Below are 21043 nucleotides of genomic sequence, written 5' to 3' on the forward strand. Positions count from 1 at the left end.
AAAAAAACGACTGCTTAACTCAGTGAACTTTGAAAACAAATGCTTAATGTCTAACTTCCATTTTTCTAAAAATACTGGCTGAAAGACCAGGAAAAATACCCTCTATTGCCACCTGTCAGCTGACAGAATTGTGGATCCTTGTCAGACAGGCTTCGTTTCAAGGCAAGCCACTAACACGGGACTTAGAGCCCTGATGGATGACCTCCTGCTAGAAGCAAGGAAAATTCTCTGCAATTCATCCTAGTGGATTTCTTTGCAGGATTTGACACTGTTGATCAGCAAATACTTCTGCCCCACTTCCAAGAGATTAATGGGACTGGACTGAAACTGTTCTGATTCTTCCTTCATACCACATACAGGGGAATTATTATGAGCAGCTGCTCCTATGTCTTCATAATACATCATCTGCATACTGCCATGCAGGTCAACCATCTCTCAATCATTATTCATTACTTCTATAAAATCTTCAATTCACTGTTTCATAAACGTTTGGAGAAGGAACAGAGGTCTCAACTGATTTGGAGCTAAACAGAAAACATCCATTAGTCGTGGTTTTCCCTTTATTGGTTTTTCTTACATACGGGGGAGGGGGGGACACAAAACAACTAAAATAACCTCACACCATCTTACACCTCCAGAAATTAATAAGTTATCTGTCTTTGAAGAAAAGTTCTGCCATTTTAGCTCTAAGGGGCCAGGGGAGTTTGAGAACTACTTTTCCTCTTAATAGGGTACAGAAGCAAATTAAACTACTGCAAAAGTTTTAAATTTGAACTTCTGAAGAGAAATTCAGATGAAATATTAAACAAACATTTAAGGTTTTTAAACATTTAATGCCAGCACTTGTAACCTTGACCCCAAACTGACCTTAGTAAAACCTGCACTGCCCAAAGCACCTTCCCTCAGATATGATCCAAGCTTGGATTTCTCCTTCCTCTCTTGTAAGAGTTTCACAAAGGCACAAAGTAAAATAAGCAGGGATTAGGTGTAATTTGCTGACATGACCTGTCTCCCGCACTTGGCTAATTCATACACTGGAATTATGGTATATGATATAGAAATCTGACAAATTAGGAACTTTTTAATCCACATTTGCTTATTTAGTATCATTAAATCAGTAAATTACTTTCTTTTGCTAACAAATTATTGCTTAAAAATTAAGGTCAAGATTAGTATTTGCATTTGCTTTTTAACTTAGAACTACACAGCAAGAGGGAGCAGGAGGAAGAATTATATTTCACAAGCATGAGGTGCGTTTCTTCCTTCCATTAAGTTCATACCAGGGACTCTCTCACCTTTTTGGGGCCCATTATCCATAGCTCCAAATTCCCTTTTGCATAGCTATAATCTCACCCTAAATTTCCTCTGTCTGACAGCACACAGTATACTCAGGGTACTGATATTAAAAACAGGTGTCAGAGATGCTCTTCCCTCACCTCAAGGCCTCAGGACCACATTTCAAACCAAAATCCATCCAAGAAACCATGTTTTCCTCTGTCAAAGTGTTGCATCTTTCCTAGCTCTGTATCCCTGGGGACTCAAAGTACCTTCATACATATGGATTTTGAAAGTCCTGGGGCCAGGCTGAGGTAGAAGATGGACAGCACAAGGCTCTGCAACTTAATTTTTACATCCATTCGACCTGCCAGCATTTCCATTCTACATCCTCTTCTTTTTCTCAAGCTCTGGCACAATAAGAGGAGCACTTTGTTCCATTCCTTGCCAGATCTTGCAGGGATATTTTCTTTGGTTTCAAGACTCCCTGATGATTAGGAGACAGCAGCAATGAAAACATCCACAATCTGGTAATTTTCATTCAGCAGCTTACCTAAGGACATTTGCTACCTCAAAGTGGTACATCTTGTTCAAAATCCGACAGCAAATCATTATTTACACATATACACAAGCAATTACAAACAAACATAAGCCAGACGTAGAGGAACATTCATTTTTGCAACAACCATGGCATGATTTGTTGTTTCTGTACATACTCCTAAATATACAGATTTCATTTGCACGCAGTAAGTACTTGTTAGAAAAAAAGAAAGCTGCAACTCACCAAAAGAAAAGCTAAATTACTACCTTTATCACATTTTTTGTGATCTTTCCAATTGAAAACAGCTGGGACCACGGCTGATCATTCAAACAATAAAACACTTCACGGATTTTGAACATTTCACTTGCCAATGACAACTCCTTCCTCTGTTTTGCCTGGAGATTATAGAGCTGTAACAGAGCTCAGAAAGCCCCCAGCAGCTGTGCGCTGCCATTCAGACCTGCAAGATTCCATGTTGGGATAAAAATTAACATACTTGGACGTCCTCTGGGATTTTTGGTGCCTTGGGAACCGCTAATAGAGAAATACAACCTCTTCAGTCCATTACACAAATTTTGGATTCTAAGATTAAGACATGTGTCTGCATTGCCCTGTCTCGTGTCAGCAGCAAGGCTTCCCTACACAAGGGCCAGAAGATTCTGTCTTTATGTGTTTTAATTATCTCCTCTAGAAAGTGTTTAACTGAATAGACTAAATACATTTTAATGTACGTGTATTTAAATAGTTACTCTGGCCTTAGAGTTCAGAATTTTTAGAGGGCAACATCAATTAAGCACACAGATCTTCTCAAAACCCAACAAGCCATAATGCTCCAAAATCCCTGGTTTATTTGTGACAGAGTATGTTTTAATCAGTCATACATATCACACATCTTTTACTTCCTTGGATACTCAAAACTGCCTTCACAGCTGGTGGATCTTGTGGAAACTTTTTTTGGAAGACAGAACCCCAAGACTTTGTGAGCCTTCTTAGACTCAGTTTAGACTTAGGCATAGACACAGGGTTGAAAATGGGCACCAGAACAACCAGTGTGCTGAGCAGAAATCCCCTGGAGGATTATCAAGGTTTTTTTCTTTAGGGTACAGTGAAGAGAGTGCAAAGTGTCCAAAGACAAGGGGCAGGTTTGGAAATTTTAGACAGAACAGGTGAAGTCATAAAACTCTGTAACAAACACCTAATGAAATCTTTCTGTTAGTAATACATAAAAATGCTTCATGTTTTTTTGTAGATGCAACTATATGTAAAGTTATGATGAAGTGTCAATCCTATATTTTAATACGGACTTTAAAGAAGAAATATTCTGAGGCAGGAGATACCTCCACAATACAGCAGAAGTAATGAAAGGTGATCTGGTGAAAACATCAGGATCTCAGCCTCCAGTAAAAGGGGGAAAGGGCTTAAGCTTGAGAGATTTTTTTAATTTATAAAATCCTGGAAACAGTTTTTGGATCCACATGACTTGACACATGCTACCACAATGGGGTAATTGTGTACGAGGGCTTAAAAACAGAAGAAAGAAGAAAAAGAAAAACTATTTATGCAGAAGCCAATCCCTGGGCTTTAATAAGGCACAGCATCACCACAAAGAGAAAAAAAAAAAGTTTCACCCTAACATTATTATGTACGTTTCAAATGCAGGCAGCCTTTGATCTTATTTAAATTTAAGATACGTGCTGTCTGCAACAGTAACTTCTGAACTCTGCATGTTTCACTACTTAATTCAATGTGGATATTTTTTGAGATCTCAAAATGCACAGTGTTGTCCAGAAGTTTGTGCCTTGGTGGCAGTGTCAGGATGCCAACCGTACTCTGAGTTGAGAAGACAAATGTGACAGCTCAGCTGGCACTAGTTTTAATTCACAAAAAGAAATTCCACAAGCAGCAAAGAGTTAAAAGGTTTGTACAGTGTTAATGTTCAAGTTTGGAAAGACAACAGGCAGTGGCAACGATCATCTCTGACAGAGATACCTTGACTACAGAACCATTAAGCATATTGACATAATGGCATCACTGACAATTCAGCTAAATCATATATTCATTTTTGCTGGATCTTTTCAGTTATCTATGCAACAACTTGTAAACAGATCCCGTTTTTACATTTGTATTCTTAGATATGCCTAGAATTTATCATACGGCATCTACGATTTAATTGTGGTTCAATCAGAATCAAAAATAACTTGACACACCTGTAGTATGTCAGTTACAATACATGAAAATGCAGAAAAATCATATTCTGGATTGAATTTTCAGCAGGCTCTGAGATCTTAATTGCACCCACAAGGTTTCAGCACGCTCCTGCTTGCAGCATGAAAAATGAATGTACTCAGAGAGTTTGAGGTCTCAGCTAAGGAGGCCATTTTGGGTCTGGTTTAGGAAATAAGAAGAGACTAAACTTCCAAATGGAGAATCATAATTCATAACTGCTGTCTTTTCCATATTTCTACACACAGCATAAGTGAATAAACTGTCAGCATATGCCAATTCTTACCACACGCAAAAAAAAAAAAATTCCTATTTTAAAGTAAAGTAACTGCAGGGAAGATCTACATCTGGAAGTCCTGCATAATTGTGAATTGCTGCTACCAATTCAGAAAATTCTAAGTAGTATCTGTTGGCAAACATTGTTTCATATCTTTGAAGTAATTCAAGATTTTTCAGGATAATTTCTGGGGTTTTTCTCCTCAGACATTGAGAACATTAAATTAATGTCTCGCTGTTTGGCAGAAGACAACTTTAATTCAAACCAAGTGGCACCATGCACCGCTCCAAACTAAAGATGCACACAAAATTTAATTTTTAACTTTACTGCTCACTTCTGCTCACTGTTTTGATCATGGAAGTGTTCTTATGATGACGAGCAGGCAAATGCCATGATACCATGGCTGTAAATGTTGACAACAGGTTGCTATTTTGGAAGATTTAGAACTGAGCCACTAGTGCTGTTCCCCAGCTAAAGTATGCAGGTTTCAGTCAAATATATACCACATCCACAAATCCAGACTCCTACACAAATACCAGTCCTACAGACCCTGAACAATCCAGCACTGACACTGACTACATTTAAATGCTGTGTTGCATACAATCACAGGAGGGCAGTCATTTTGTCTATAAAGGGGATTAATACCAACCATAATTCCTCACATTGTGCCCACTCAATGAAGAGGAGATTCCATTCAGTGTTTTTTAAGTTCCAAAAAGCCAAATATGAAAGATTGGTTGGTCTGCCTCTTCCAGCTGCATAAAAATCAGCTAATGCCAAATCCATCTTAGCCCAGAACATTATTATAAACAGATCATTTATTTGATTTTCTGTAACAGAGACATTCAATCGACCGCCTGAGCTGGGAACTAGCAGAGGGGAAAGACTTGATACAGATATAAGAAGTAACTTGAACAAATCCAGCCATTTAGAGGCACTGAGATCTCTTTTTCCTATTCTCATCCTAAGCCCACCAGTGTCTTCATAAGGAAGGAAGATGGAGTTCATTCACTCCTGGCAGAATGCATCTGCAGAAAACAAGCCAGAAATACTAAAATACTAAAAGACAGCTGGCTTTCTTCAAAAAAATTGTGCTGGAAATCCTTGAGGCCTGTTTTTTATTGGACATCCATTTTATGTATTTATGTATTTTATGTATTTATTTGTGTCACACGCTGTTCAGGCTGTGCTACAGCGAAGAAAGAGGTAGATCAAACGTTAAACAGCAATATTGTTTTATTCTGTCTTCTCCCAAAGACGACTTTGGGAGACCCAACTAAGTTACTGTGTTTAGTTCATTCTGCCCACAAAATGTTTCTAACTGCGAGAGCAAGAAAAACTGGAGAGCACTGTCCTGCCCATAAGGAAAGTTTAAGTGCTGCAATCACAGAACTGCAGGATCAAAAATAATCTGAAAAACCCTTTTCCCCAAAGCTTTATTTGAAAGTGCACGGATAAAAAAAGTCTCAGAAAGAGAAACAGCTGTATCAACTCAAGAGTGTAGATAATGCAAACAAAAAAAATTGTTTTTTTTCAGTGAGGATGAAGGATTTTCCAGAATATATTTATAGGGATACAGCATAACTTACCAGTGTTTATATACTCTGAGCTCAAATTTTATCTGTGGACAAGGCTGCAACACCTAACAAATCCAAATAGGAATAAAAGATTCCTATCAAATCTCAGAAGCATGATAACTTGAAGATGAATCATCTGACTTTTACTTTCAAACAAGGAAGGCTTCTTAGCTCTAAATTACTACTCCAATTCATATTAAATATTTCTTTTCAGAGTAACTCTTTCCTCCCATTTATTATTTATGTTTTTCTCAAGGCTCCCTCTGTTGCATCATTTGTTTTCTGTATGCAACCAGCCCCGTTAAATTCCTGCCGAGCAGAGGACGACATTTCTTCATTCTTCACGTAGTTTCCACAATCTCTCAGATTCCCAAGCACATTCAAGGAAGCTTTTTTTTTTTTTATCTCTACAAGTTATTTTATTAAAGTGGGAGATTCATAATCTCAGCAATTTGCCCTCTGCTCCCTGCCATCCCACCACCACCACCTTCCCCAGCTGCAAGAGGTTTGGATGTTTTGACTCAGTGAAATTCAGGGATCCTTTTTCTGGAGTGTTTCCATTTCAGTTTTCTCATCCAGGAAGAGATCTGTGAAACACAATCCTTGAAGGCTATTTTCCAATTGCTATCAACCACAGCAGAACAGGCTCCCAGGTTGTGATGGGACTGTGAGTACACCCTTATATCTGCTGACAAAAAATAGCACCTAGGGCCACAGAAAGTGTCACAGAAAAGCAGAATGTCAGAAGGCATGCCTATCTATTCTCTATTTTATACATTTTTAGCTAATAGGTCAGGTGTCACCAAGACCAACACATTCTGCAAAATACTAAAGTGTCCCAGAAACCAATAGTGGACTGGAGAAATTAAGCAGAGAATAAAACTATTTGCACACAGAAGTTTAAGATGTTCACCACTGAATACTGAAGGCCTCTTCACATAAAATGCTGTGAGAAACAAAACACAGATCTTTATTAAAATGTGTGTGTTCACACAAAATTTCTCCTTCACACTTTAAAATTGTTGTAGTTTCTCCCAGAAAACAAGACTTATATGACTCAGAATTTAAAGGATAGTTTTGTTTCACAAAAACCCCAGACGCTTTTATCTGCTTTTCCTACTGCTTTATTGCTAAGAAATTCATAAAAAATTTTATAAGAAAGCAAAATCTATGCTTTTAGCATACTTCCAGTGCCCATTAACAGGAGTGACAGACACCTCATGGGAATGGGGGCGACTGTATCACAATCCTTCTCATACAGGTCCATGAGACCAGGGATATCGACCCCTTCTAAGAAGTTAAGCTGCCAACTGACAAGACTGGCCAAAGGATAAGGAACAAGGCTCAGTCTGTCCCTGAAGCCTGTAAGATTCCTTTCAAAAACCACTACTGCAAAGGAATCACCGAAGTGACAAAAGCCTCTGGACACTGAGGCAAAGCAAATAAACGAAGAGACAAAAGTCATTAGTGTACATTAGTGCTGGAAAACACATAGGCCCAGCATTGTAGTAATAAGGTGCTACTGCCATATAATTGCTTTCCTGACCTTATCCAGACATAGTTAAATCACAAAGAATCAGAGGCCAGAAAGACCCAGTAGGTCTCCCAGTCCATCCTCCTGCCAGTGCAGATGATTGTAAGGTAACTCTTCTGTGTCTGTATCAGATAAAAGATCCTCTGCTGCAGGCAGTGTGTGGGGTCTGGTTTCCATCCAGCCTCAGACTTTAAACAAAATATAACTGGAAATTCATTTTGGTCAAAACCCCCCAAGTCTCACAACAGATACAGAACTTAGACTTTCCTACAACTCTTGGAGTATTCCTGCCAGACACGGGCACATCTGAGCACACATCTGAGACAGAAATATCTCAAGGCAAGGCAGAGGCTTTAGAGGCTGTCTATTACTAAAAATTCTCCAAATAATATTAGAGTGAAATATTAGTAAAACCTGTCCATCACTGACAGTGGAGCTTAACAGACCTACACTGGTAAAGCAATGTATGCCAACAAAAACAAAACAGGTTTTCCTGATTCTAGATATTCTCATTTTCTAAGTTCTCTGGCAAAAATTGATTTAAGCATGTTCACTTCCAAGGATTTATAATCATGCATACCAAATGGACTAGCTAGGATGACCATGATATGATCTACAACACACAAAACAAGTTAAAAGCTGCATTTGGAAGAAGGGTGGTTTTGACTTTCCACTGTACCATATAGTTTTTAAAGAAATGTAGCATATTAGAAGCATGAAGATGCTAAATTAGAACACTTACTGCTCTTACATTACAAAACCGAGTTAGTATTCAACATGTAATACTGCAAGGATTTGTCTTCCAAGAAATTTTAATTTATGAAGATGACATGATAAGAAAATATTGATACTAAAGATTTTGGCAATAAAGGAACTTGTGTTAGAAGTCAGTTTTGACAATTCTTTGAATCCAAAAGACCTATAAGTACTAAAATGTCATCTGTCTATCCATGTGAGATTTAGCTTTGGCAGTATTTCAAAAGTGAAAAAAACATTCTTTGTTATATATCTTCTCTACAACAACGTATTTTCAAAGCTGTCTAAGAGGCCATAATCTCTTGAGAAGAACAGGAAGATGTTATCTGTTACAGAAATATTTGCAGAAAAAAAGCTAAGTTTGAATACTCACAACAATCAGTGGGTCAAACTGTGGATAAAAGCACAAAGTGTGGAACTTATTGTCAAGAGCTGGAACTTGAAAGATTTCAAATAATTTTTTTCAATTCAGAGATTCATTGCTCTCTTCAAGCTAAATAAAACAAACCATTTGGAAGCTAACCCGATTAGCTCCAGACAAATTTGCCTATTGTTAAGTGATGTAATTATCACACCCTCTCTCCCTTTTTCTTTTTTTTTTTTTTAATTATGGACTATTTCAGATACAGGTCTGGAACATAGATCTGTCTGGCTCATAGGGCTATATTTTTTAAAGGTTTAAAAATGAAAAGAGAGAGAGAGAAAGTTAGAAAATAAAGTAAGACAAGGAGTGTGCTAATTGTTCATCCCTGACCTCTTCCAAACCATGGCAAAACTGTTAAAAGTTGCCTGAGCTGTTTTTTATGCAGTTCAGCTTTGGCCTTTTTCAATAGCCACAGGGGTAAAAAAGCCCTTTAAAGCTGGGGCTACACATGGAATAACAAGAGATCTGTAACTTTTTTTTTTTGTATGAAAACAAATGATCTTTAATTTCCATTAAAAAAAAAAATTCCTGTGAAAAGATTATTCACTAACTGCAGTTGCTGATCCGTCCAACTTTGGTGAATTCTGCCAACTGTGCTCAGCTGATAAAGACATTAAAATAACAAGAAATTATTACATATAATTTCCTGAGTACTTACAGATTCTTGGATTTGAATGCTTCAGCAAAGTGCTGCACACTCTGAAGAGAAGCAAGGTCTAAGGTCATTGCTTCTACCTTGGCTTTATGCTGGAACAAGAGAAAAATATAAAAAAAGATAAATAACAGCATGTTTAGTTCATAGGATCGTGTTACAGCAAATGTGTTATGAAACTTGTCTGATTCCCTTGTTTAACATTATAACCCCAAAGTGAATACAAATCATCAAAAGGAATGGACGAGCACAATGTTCAGTGCCAAAAGCAGCATTGTGATGTGGTGGTTCTGCTAAAAACATACACTGTGTAATGCACAGCTTTATAAAATGTAATGAATCGACACAAGGCAGTGTTAAGGTTAATAAGGCATCTTTTTGCTGCCATTTTGGTGGTGAAAATTATGTAACTCATGAAATAAAAAGGTAGAGTGTTATTCTCAATGCATGCTATTTTTACATACTGTACCAATAGAAAAAAAGATCAGTAAATACTCTATAAAAATCAGCTAACTTCAGACTTGCATATATGAATCCAAACAATGTATTACATAGATTATCACTATAGCAGGTGATATAAAAGACAGTATAAAATGACTACAGAAAACAACTGATCAGCCTACACAGGTTTTCATACAATAAGAGTTTACCAGTGCATATTATATATGTACTTCTACTGTGAGGTTGGGGAGGCCCTGGCACAGGTCACCCAGAGAAGCTGTGGCTGCCCCATCCCTGGAAGTGTCCAAGGCCAGGTTGGAGCAACCGAGATAGTGGAAGGTGACCCTGCTCATAGCAGGGGGTTGGAACAAGATGAGCTTTAAGGTCCAACCCAAACCATTCTATGATTCTGTGTCTTCTGCAGAAATTGTGTATGTACTTAAAGCTGGCTTTTCACCTAGAAGAGGTTAACCTGAAGGTTAAGTTTATCTTAGGCACCACCAAAACAACTCTTCTCAATATTTTCAGCTTTAAGATCCCTGTTCCCAGATCTTCTGAAACACCTGAACTCCGAGTCTCAGAACAAAACGAACCAAAAGCCTATTTTCATTGCAACCACTGAAATGAAAGTCATCACAAGAACCAAGCAGTCAGAGGTTCTCTCAAGGCAGAGTTCAGAACCAGCTCTCCTTCAACTGCAGCTGTGGGTCTGCAGCACAACATCCAGTGGTTGTCTTTTGTTCTTCCACAAATGCTACACTTTAAGACACCTGTGATCCCCTGCAAAATACCAACTGTCATGACATGTAAGTCAGGTAGGCCCCCTAAGGAATCAGGAACATGTGTATTTGTGCTTACCCTCACTTTTAGACTTGCTGCTGCTCAACACCACGTAAACTCTGGCACATAAAAGAAAGCTGGCAAAAGCCCTGTACTCTCCCCAAGCCTAAAAATGTCAAATTTCAGCCCACTCAGTTTAGCTTATTCGGCAAAAAAATACCTAGAGGGACAATTCAGGTACTCCCAACACATCACCTACACCTACTGTGTGTAACAGCCATGGCTCAAACTGGGCATTGGCACTGCTAAAAGAAAGGGTAAGGAGAGATGGAGCAGATGCAGTGGTACGGTGCAAGCAAAGGCAGCATTTGGGTGGGGAGACAACAGGAGCTTTGTTAGCACCAGAGTGCAACAGGAACTCCACTGGGATTACAAGGATACACCATGATCGTTGCTCAATGACAAGGGAACATTGCTGAGGGAACAGAAAGGAAGCAGCACACGTGTCAGCACAGAGGGAAGTTGGGAAGAGTGCTCCCATTGTCCCCCAAGCTCAAGTGAATCATCTGATCTCCCTGTTTCATTACATCTGGTACTTCTCTCCCTACATCTGTTTTCTATTTTGCTGGTACCCACTCTGCCTGCTACAACTACCTTACAGGTTTGGTACAAACAGAGTATCACTCAAATTCCTTTTGTCCCATTCCAGCCAGACTTATCAGGACAGCAAAATAAACACAACTGAAATTTCAACAGGTTCAGTCTCCATAGGAAGTATCAATCGATGGGAGTCTGAAAATGCTAAACCAAACTCTGTTACAAAGAGGTTTTTTCTACCCTCACAAGATGCACATCATTCTGGAATTCATTTTGCCCCACTGGGTAAATATTTTCTTCTGTTTGATAGTCAGAGACTTGAGAAAGATGATGCTGCCTTGCATTATGCAATACAACTCCAGAACAATTCCTCTTCAGCAGTGCAGTTCAAAGCTGTTTACTTACTACAGAAGTAGCTGGGTTTACTTTGGTTCTGCTTTCCTCAGTTGAAACATTTTCCTGTCTCTCCCAAGGGTGAAAGGACAAGAATGCTACAAATACAGGGACATAAGGGGATCAAAAACCATAATAATCAAGTAGTTCAACAGACTACACCACAAGCTGTTAGCTACTGTCCCCTTGGGGACATGGACTCAAGTCCACATGACATCACTCAGGTAATCCTTTTCCTCTTGGTGTCAAGCATTAGGCTTCTGACACTGATTCCAAGAACAGAAGAGAGGTGTCTGTACTTCAAGTCCAAAAGGAACAAAAAAGTATGAAACCTCCAAAATGCTTTCTGAAATAGAAGTTAAACATACTCAGGTTGGATTCGTGGATTAATATATTGAAAACGTAAAAATCAGAAATTAAAAAAACCATAATTTTTTTTCAACTTTCTACCCGGTTTTGCTTTTTAGAATACTGATGGCAGCAGGCCATATTGCCTTCATATGCACACAAGGTACACACTGAGCACAGACACGCCCGTTTACTTACTTTTCCTCACAGGGAAAACTGGAGCATGTGACACCCAAAGCACTCAGCTCAGAACCTGCCACCTCAGCTTCTGAAGGCACATAAGAAGCCAAGTGTAAGGGGTTTTTTTCCCCAAACACAACTGGGAAAGAAATCAGTTTAACATGCCATGAGCTTAGGCAAGTTCCCCAAATTTTTTTTTTCAGATTCTCCCTTATCAACTGAGGTTCCACAGAGATATTCTGTAGACCATCAATTCCTACTGCAGTTTGAGCATGTGAAATGCTAAACCTTTAGTAGCAGCTCATTTTTAATCCAGATTTTCCCCTTCTTACTTCTGTATCACAATACCTTTTAAAAAAAAAAAAGCTATGAATAAGGCAATATACTTGCATGATATGCTCTTAATAATGTAAGAATATCTCTAATAATGACAAGTAGAAGGTTTTATGTTTGTTTTCTCATAGTAGCTCAGTTATTACCTTTGTTATAATATTTTCCCTCTTTCCCTAGGAGCCTTGGTGTCACACACTGTGACATGTGTAGAAAAGCATGGGGTTTCTTAATAAAAAAATAAAACTAAAGCCCATTTTTTGCTAAAAGGCATCGTAACTGTAATTGTACTCTGCAGTCAGAACTGATTGTTAATGGTATGCTGCAAATCCTGATCTAATGCGTCATAATTGTATTATGCTGATGTCTCTCACCATTTCACTTCACACGTTTTCAGTACTGAATTATGCCTCATTTTCTGTTGTGAAATCTTAAATGAGACTTGCCACTTTCCCAAATACCGGAGACAGTCTTTCAGCTGACATCGTAAAATCAATGCGCTAAGGCAGGGAACTCCAGAATTTGAAAAATTAAATTGACAAAAGATATTAATGCTCCCTCTACTACTTTATTTTCAATTACATCATTTGAGGGGGAAACTAGATCACAGAATGAGCGCAGCATAATTTAAAGAGCTCACTTCTAAATCACAGGATCGTTACTGTGCGGTGCTGTTGAAAGCCTGAGCACAAGGAACTGGTGCCCCTTGCTGCAGATCCCTGGGACAAGTATCCCAACTGCATCCAACACCACTTTCACCACTAGACTCAGACCAGCTTTGCAAACTGGCCAAAGGAGAACAGACCCAAGAGGGCCTGTTTAAAAATGAACAGACCCAAGAGGGCCTGTACACTGCTGCTGTGCACAGAACCCTGTGAAAACACGGTCAGCCAGAACCCACTGGGATGGTGAGTTTGGGATGGGGATATTTGTATTTCATGAAGCCCAATGAGCAGCTCAAGGCTAACGATGTCCAGGCACCAACATTCTGTCTTTGAAGAAACAGCTGAAGGTGGATCATCCTCCAGCTCCTGGCAGGTTCTCTTTTAAACCCAATGTAATAACATTTCGAAAAGAGCAAAGAAAAAAATTTCTCTTGTATGTCACGATTTCATGCCCAGTTCTAAAAGCATTTTATCACTATTTCCAGGTAAGTTTCATTATTCTACAAAACACCAGAAAAGAGTTTGTTCGGTTTTGAATGTAAGCTGCTCCCTATTGGAGAAAAAATATTAAAAATGCTTAAGTGCAATTGGCTATACTTTGCACTCATGCTAGAAAAATGCTTATTGAGCCAGAAAGTAACACAAAAGTGAAACCACCCAGAAAGCCAGCTATTTCACTATATGCAATGTCTTCACTTTACAGCTTAAAAATTGTTTAAAAATGAACACTGCATGGTAGAGTAGTTTGGCAGTAAACATGATGGTGCATTTGTGTCTTGGTATTGAAGAAGGAGCCTTTTTTCATAGTGAATTTTTCATTCAAATGTAAGTGATGATTTACGTTAAATATAGGTAAAGCATAGCTACATTTTCCTGAAGGATTGCAAGGAAGTGAAGAGCAGTACAATAAGTTGAAGCATAAAAGCTTTCTCTGTCATAATATTTATTATAATGGCATATGAAATAGCTGAAATAAATAATAGATGACTAAAAGTAAATTCATATGATAAAGAATCTTTCAGCAGACACCATTACTTCTGACTGCTCCAGTTTCATACAGAGTTGAAGAGTCTTAATAAATATGCTGTAGCCCCTGTATCTTATGTAAGTACAAGTCATTTTGTAAGGCCCTACTTAAAATGTACCGTGGTGGACACTACATAATTTACTGTATAATTTTACTCTCAGAAAATAGTGTGTATATATCTTTGATATTTAAAAGTCCTTAACTCAAAACTGAATACATCGCACAACAACAAAAATATCCGACTTCAAGGAACTGAAAGTACAATCAATTGGTAAAAAGCAGTTTAATTTGATACAGAAAAATCTTCCTGACAACATCCTAGAATGCAGATACTTCTTATATGCAGTGTGAGAGACACAAAATCTTCAGGAAAAAAAAAGAATTTGACACCAAAGCTGATGAAAAATCTGTGGAATTATCTGAAAATAGGTAAACAAATAACCAAATCTCAGCATAGGACAAGCAGTGCCCAAACAAACTCATATTTTCATGTTGAGGATGGAGCAGGGGATGCTTTAGAAGCACATCTGACAATTTGACACATAGCTTATGACAGTCAATAGCCAGTGCCATGCACTATTTATGGAGGTACCTAATGGGGAAAAAGGCTTTCACTCAGGATTAGGGCTGCAAGTATTATTGTCCCTAATGTAGTCAACATTTGGTACTTCATTCAAAACTGTATTTATGCAACGCCAGCTTTACCTGGTTGTGTGTTTTGAATGCTCTGCAGCTCCTTCCCATGGAGCTGATGGGGACAGATGCATCACACTGCTTTAAGAGCAATCCAAAACACGTGCTAGATGCTTTAGTAATATGTTCTTCTGCTACATTTGATATACCTTAATAAAGTTCATTAGAAGACATTATGGGGGAACATTTTTACACACATTTGTCTAGATTTTTCCCCCCCTCCAGCCCCTAATATCAGCAATATTTATACAGTACTTCCAAATTTTCACTAATTTTATGCAAAAGAAGGTACACAACACAAAAATAATTTCCTAAATATTAATTATGTTATTACCCCATTTATGTGATGTACAAGAAAATAGCTGAGACTAACTTGATTCTTCACGAAAATCAGAGATGAAAAGGATTCCCTTTCTTTCATTAGAAAGAAAATTTATTTATTAATGCCTGGTTACACTATTTCCCAGCGTGTTTGGTTTACCTGTATTTTGGTTGTAGTTTGCTGGTGTATATTTTTCCACTATTCTCCTTGCTCAATCCTGTCAAACACATTTTGATGCTGTGTGGGAGCTCTCCCAAATGCTGATTTTGTAAAGCCTGGTTCTTCCTGCTTAAGTAACCAGATCTTCCCATTCTTCACAGAAATGGAATTCCTGCAGGGGTTGCCTTCACCCAAGTCAAGTGAACAGCACATGTATCAAGACTCAATGGGTCAGTATGAGCCTGCAAACTGCTGATTACTGATCATCCTTGGACTGGCACCTTATCATGAAGAATGAATTATCATTGTCTTTGTCTCTATCCCTTCTCCAGAACAATTTTGGATGTTTGGCAGAGAAGAGTGTTGACCTTTTTGGCACCATTGACAACTTAGAGCAGTAAGAGGCCTCCTCAGAAAATCCTGAAGTCCTCAAGCTGTTGTAGGGTTGTCCTGCAAATGGATGTCCTAAAGCTGCAATGGAAGATCCACACACACAATAGCCAGGAAGGAACACCTGAACTGGAGATTTAACTGTTGAGCTCAGCTGGGTTATAAAAGCAACAGAAAAGTCTGGAACCTTCCTTAGATAGAGATTAAACATAAAGGCAACAAATGAGCCACTGAAATTCTGAGGGTGAGAGACGTGGAAAAGTGATAAAGACAACCTGACACAAAGGAGTTCGGTTTCTGAGGATGCCAAACACCAACCTGGCATTTGGTCCTCACTTTTAAACAAATCACTGTTCACAGCAATATCTTTTCCTTCTTCCTAATATTTAATTTACCTATAACTTAAAATCCATGTCGCAAATACAAAAATGTGACTAAAGTCTCCAGGTATAGCTTGTATATTTAACTTAGACATGAAAGGGCTTTGTTGGTCATGTAGTCATCATTTTAAATTCCTCAATAATTTTAAAACTGTATCTTTCTATTAGTAAATGTCTACATATAAAAAGAAATGTAAAATACACTTACTCGTTTCTTCGAAGCGGTTGCTTCATTTTTCAGATTTTAATATCCTTTTTTAATAAATCTTCTGTAATAAATACCACTTACCACTAAAATAAGCAATAATGTTATTTCACAATCTTTGTATTAGTTAACTCTTTGATCAGTATCTCTGTAAATTTGGCCTTTCTTATCTTCTGAAGATAATGCTAAAGGAAAAAAAGGAAAACATCTGCATTTCTTTATGAAATTAATATCTTCAGTGAAGTAAACTATGCCCTAGCGATCCTAAATCATGCTTATAAAGAGTAAGAGAAGTTAGTCTCCTAAAGACATTTTAAAAATTATTCTTTAACCAGAGAGAACAAAAACACACACAAAAAAGGCTGGAGTATAATTTCAGAATACTTCAATTAGTGGGCTCCAAATGTCCTGATTTTTTCCTGGATGCACACAGTTCAATTGCACACAGCACACGTTTGCTTCAATAATAAAAAATTAAACGCATTAAAAAAAAAAAAATCTACTGTAACTTTTGGCAATAGGAGTTTGTTTAACTCTTCATGTACATGAACTGTGGGTATTTACTTGGGAGCCTACTTTTAGCTGGAATTATTTTTCTTTCCTTGGATATAGATCATTTCTCTCTGTCTCCAAACGCCCATTCCTGCAAAGCTCATTTGAATTTATCTTTGGGGAATCTCAAATAATCTTGGCAATATATTACATGTGTAGGGTTTACTATTTTAATAAACATATCTCCTGGTTTAGAGAACGGTCGAGGGAGCCTGGGAACGTGCAGCAGAATCTCAGCTGTGGAGAACCTCCACATTCAGATGCTTTCAATTCCTTCCATTCTGCAAGATTCCAAGTGATAGCAGAATGCATTTTCAAAAAGAGCAACAAGGCAAACAGCACCGGGATAATTTGGAAAATACAGAATTTTTTTATTTAAAAACTCCCTCAATTTGAAGCTTTTAAGGTTAAATAAACCCAGTTAATGGGTTGCTGAGAAGTAAGCAACGTGGGAGGCAACAGAGCAATGGATTTGTTGGGAATGGCAGAGGAGGGTGGGAAACCCCAGAATTTCTAAATGGACTAAACCAGTAACATCCCTATTGCAATACATTATTATTGTTGGTAATTATCCATAAAATTAAAAACCTGTTATCTTTTACGTACAGCTCCACATACACTGGTGGATAAAACCTACAGCAGGATTCCACATGCAGTCATTCCAGACAGAGGGGAACTTACCATCCCTGCTCCAGATGACAAACAAGAGGAGAAAAGCACGATGGTCAAAAGGGCAACAATGTTTAAGTAAATACAAAATGAACCCTTTTTTCCCCTGTTCTCTCATGATCCATAATCATAAGCTATGTTGTTGCCTGAAAGTGCAGACATGCACTGTGCAGTGCATTAATCCTTCAAACACTAACAGATGCTGGCAGGGATTTAGGCTGGAATGTATTTACAAAGTGACAAATTATGTTCCGTATTATACAGAGAGAGAAAGAGCACCCACAAATAGGCTGATAAATGTCAGCTGCAGTCACGACAAACGGTTTATTTTTATTATACTGTAACCACAAATGTTTTTTGCAGGGGAGGCCCGAAGATTTATTTGTTGCAGGAAAAAAAACAAGATTATATATGACACAAAGTAATAACTGTGAGATCACTGATGTTCTGGGCAGCTTGCCCTCCTGGAAGCTACGTTCAGATTGAAAAATGTTGCTCAAAAAATGGTATGTTATATGACACAAAATAAGTAGTTCATAAATCTGTATTGAAACAACAATAACTAATAATTAAAGACAAGTCTTAGGACAATGGCTCATACAATTTGAAACGGAAAGCACACTCTGTCCTTCAGTGGAATGCTGAAATTGAAGTAACAATATTAAAAAAAAATCTGGTTAAATTGTTTCAGATTAAAAACAAAGTGCTATAATTGCGAGATGGGAGCAACGTATATTTTAAATGTGGTCATAGCGCTATAGAACATCTCGTGCAGCACAATTAATTGGCAGAATAGTGACGTCTGCAGGTTTACAAATGCACTGCAGCTATTCTGGAGTATGTCAGAGCTTGCCAAGAGATTTAAGGTGCAGTTCTTTCCCCTCACTCTCCATATTAGGAAAATAAAAGTATCGACATGGCTAAAATTCATCACTTCTGTATTAATGAATAATTTCAGGATGCTTCAACATAAGTAGAAAGAAATATGTGAGACAAAGAAATTAAAGAACTGAATAATTAGCTATTTAAGGCATTTTAATTGGCAGTTCACAGTTACAGTCTCATAGATTAAACAATATAACATAGATACCTTACAGAACGGTGTCCTCAAAAAAATAAACACATATACAAATGATTTTGTTTCCCCAACTGTTCATATGCCCAAGCTAAGAGATACATTGAAAACGGTCACATTGATATGTATGTAATTTTAGAAAGTGAAATAAAAGGACTGAATCACATTAGTAAAGATTTCTTGTACAAGGCTTGGCAGGATCAGCTTCTTAATATACACTCAATATACGCAGTATAGACTTGAACAAAAATATGAAGTCTTTCTGCAAGCACAAATTCTACCTCAAATTTCTGGGGTTTAAGCAAGTGGCTTAGGCTTTTCCCAAATGTTAAGGTAAATACTGGCTCTACCTACCTGAACACCTGAAAAAATAGCAGCTACTGTATATATCTTACCCATATGCCACATGCAAAAAATGTAAAACATATTAAAAAAAAAAAAATTTCAAAACGAAAATTTCCAAGCAGATGTTTATAAACAGAAGGTAACGGATAAAAACCCAAACACAATGCTGCATTATGTTACATGATTCACTGATGAACCCATTGGAACTAAAGCAAAAAGCCCTTCTGGAAAACTTCCAGAAATTAAAAGGTGCAAACAAGCTGCCTAATACCCTTGCGTAGACTGAATTCTTATGAAGAAAATAAAGTTTATTGTCTGGAAACAGAGAAAGCATGAGGAAAGCACTAAAGCAATGGAGGTGAACAATTAGACAGATGTTCACTTAAGGAAATAAAGAGAACAGAAGAAGCCATCACTGAGGAATTTTACGAGAATACTGACAACTCTGCACCTCATCAAGGGCACTGGTAAAGTTAAAGCCACTGAAGCCATTTCTGCTCAACTCCAATATAACTGCTGACCTTGCACAAGTCTGCATTTAGCAAATGTGGCTTAGGAAAATAGCATTATACTTTTCATTCCACTATTTTTTCCCAAACTCCATCTATATATTCTACTGTATACTTCAAGAAAATTAACTTTATTTCTTTGTATAATGTTACACGTACTCTGAATTTTTTTTTCCTAACTATGTTCAGGTATCAGGAAAATGTATAGTTACAAAGCTTTTGTTACTTAATCAATTACATCTGATGTTCATAAAAGTGAATAGCTGGGGTGGCTTTTGCTTAATATGATTATATATGTTCCTGAAGTAGTCAGGAGTTTGCATAAGATGCAATCTGGCAATCTGGACATGTTTTAGAACTTACAACTTTGGCATTTAACTGCTGAAAGAAAAATGGAGAAAGAGCATATTTTGTTGATAAACTGCCTCGTACAGCAAAAAAATATGGGCATACATGCAGGCAAAAGGAGAAGGAATTAATAATAGGAGGCAAGATTTTTTTGTCAAGGACAAAAATCTTACGTGCTCATACATGCTGAGGTATAAATATAACTTGTTCCACAAATATTTCTCTTGTTTAAAAGATAGTTTAAAACCTCTTGTTTCTGATAATACTTCTCTTGCAGATTTTCAGAAAAAAAAAAAGGATCCTCCAAATCTCAAGTGCATTGCTGATTTCTCCTTTTATCTACTCGTGTATTTTCAGAAATGACTGTCAAAGAAATCAGAAAGTGTATCTCAGGATCACTAACAGAACTTCCATCACTTCCTCGCGTGCCCCAGGCTCCTTCCCACAGCATTCCTCAATTGTTCCTGAACTGTAAATATAAACACAACACCCATCACTTTCCTCACACAGTACAGGGTACACAAATACCAGAAATGAACTCTGCATTATCCAGCTGCAAAGGAGTTGGAAACTGCACCCATCAAACTTGTCCTGCAATCCCATCAGCACAATGTGGGTTGTAGGGATAGGGAGGAAGCACTAATTAAGCGCCACGTCCTTATCTAAATACATCCCCTGTACACAAAGAAAAAAGAAATCCTATGAAGCAGATTTTTATAAAATACTCCTGGTCTTCACCAGCCCAAGATTGCCTTTTTTTTGAGCACAGTTCTGCCACTGACAAAAAGGGACAGCTCATCTCCTGCAAATGGTTCTGTGGCGTTTGCAATGCAATCAGGAGTTCCCCGGGCCTGCAGGGGACAGCCTGCACGTTTCCCACACACTAATGTTGGAAAGTTCTCAGTAACTCGGGAGAAATCCACAAGAAAATTTCATCATTCACATTTTAAATAATATAAAAGACGTGGAATGTGATTGATTTCACACTGGAGAGAACTGAAATTACAGTTATGGGATAGGTTTTTTTTTTTCATGCGCTGTGAGGTCAAGTAATAGTAAATAATTAATGAATTATGAAACAAGTTTTCCATAAGGCAACACATAAATTCTATTCAATAAGATCTAAAAGTGTAGTTACACCAAAAAGCCATATAATACATCACAAAATGAAGAAAATGCATGATGCTGAGGAGTAAAGGGGGGTTGCCATTATACTGGAATAACTGTTACTCTCATGGAATATAAATAACCTCTTTCCATACATACACATCATTTTCATAACTTTTACATCTCACAATCTACAAGAAAAAGAAGGTATTTTCAACTTTTTTTTTTTTTTTTTTTTTTTTTTTTTTTTTTTTTTTTTTTTTTTTTTT

General features: G+C 37.6%; 1 protein-coding gene across 1 annotated transcript in view; it reads right to left on the reverse strand.

The window, feature by feature from the left end:
• The window catches only part of WWOX (WW domain containing oxidoreductase), a 495868-nt gene that overhangs the window by 382511 nt on the left and 92314 nt on the right, over positions 1 to 21043 (reverse strand). Inside the window, exon 6 of the mRNA XM_017820961.1 lies at positions 9266 to 9354. Coding sequence (XP_017676450.1) covers positions 9266 to 9354 — 89 coding nt within the window. The remainder of the gene's footprint in view (positions 1 to 9265; positions 9355 to 21043) is intronic.

This window comes from Lepidothrix coronata, unplaced genomic scaffold (genome assembly GCF_001604755.1).
Source record: "Lepidothrix coronata isolate B3197 unplaced genomic scaffold, Lepidothrix_coronata-1.0 Scaffold87, whole genome shotgun sequence".
Classification (NCBI taxonomy): Eukaryota; Metazoa; Chordata; class Aves; order Passeriformes; family Pipridae; genus Lepidothrix; species Lepidothrix coronata.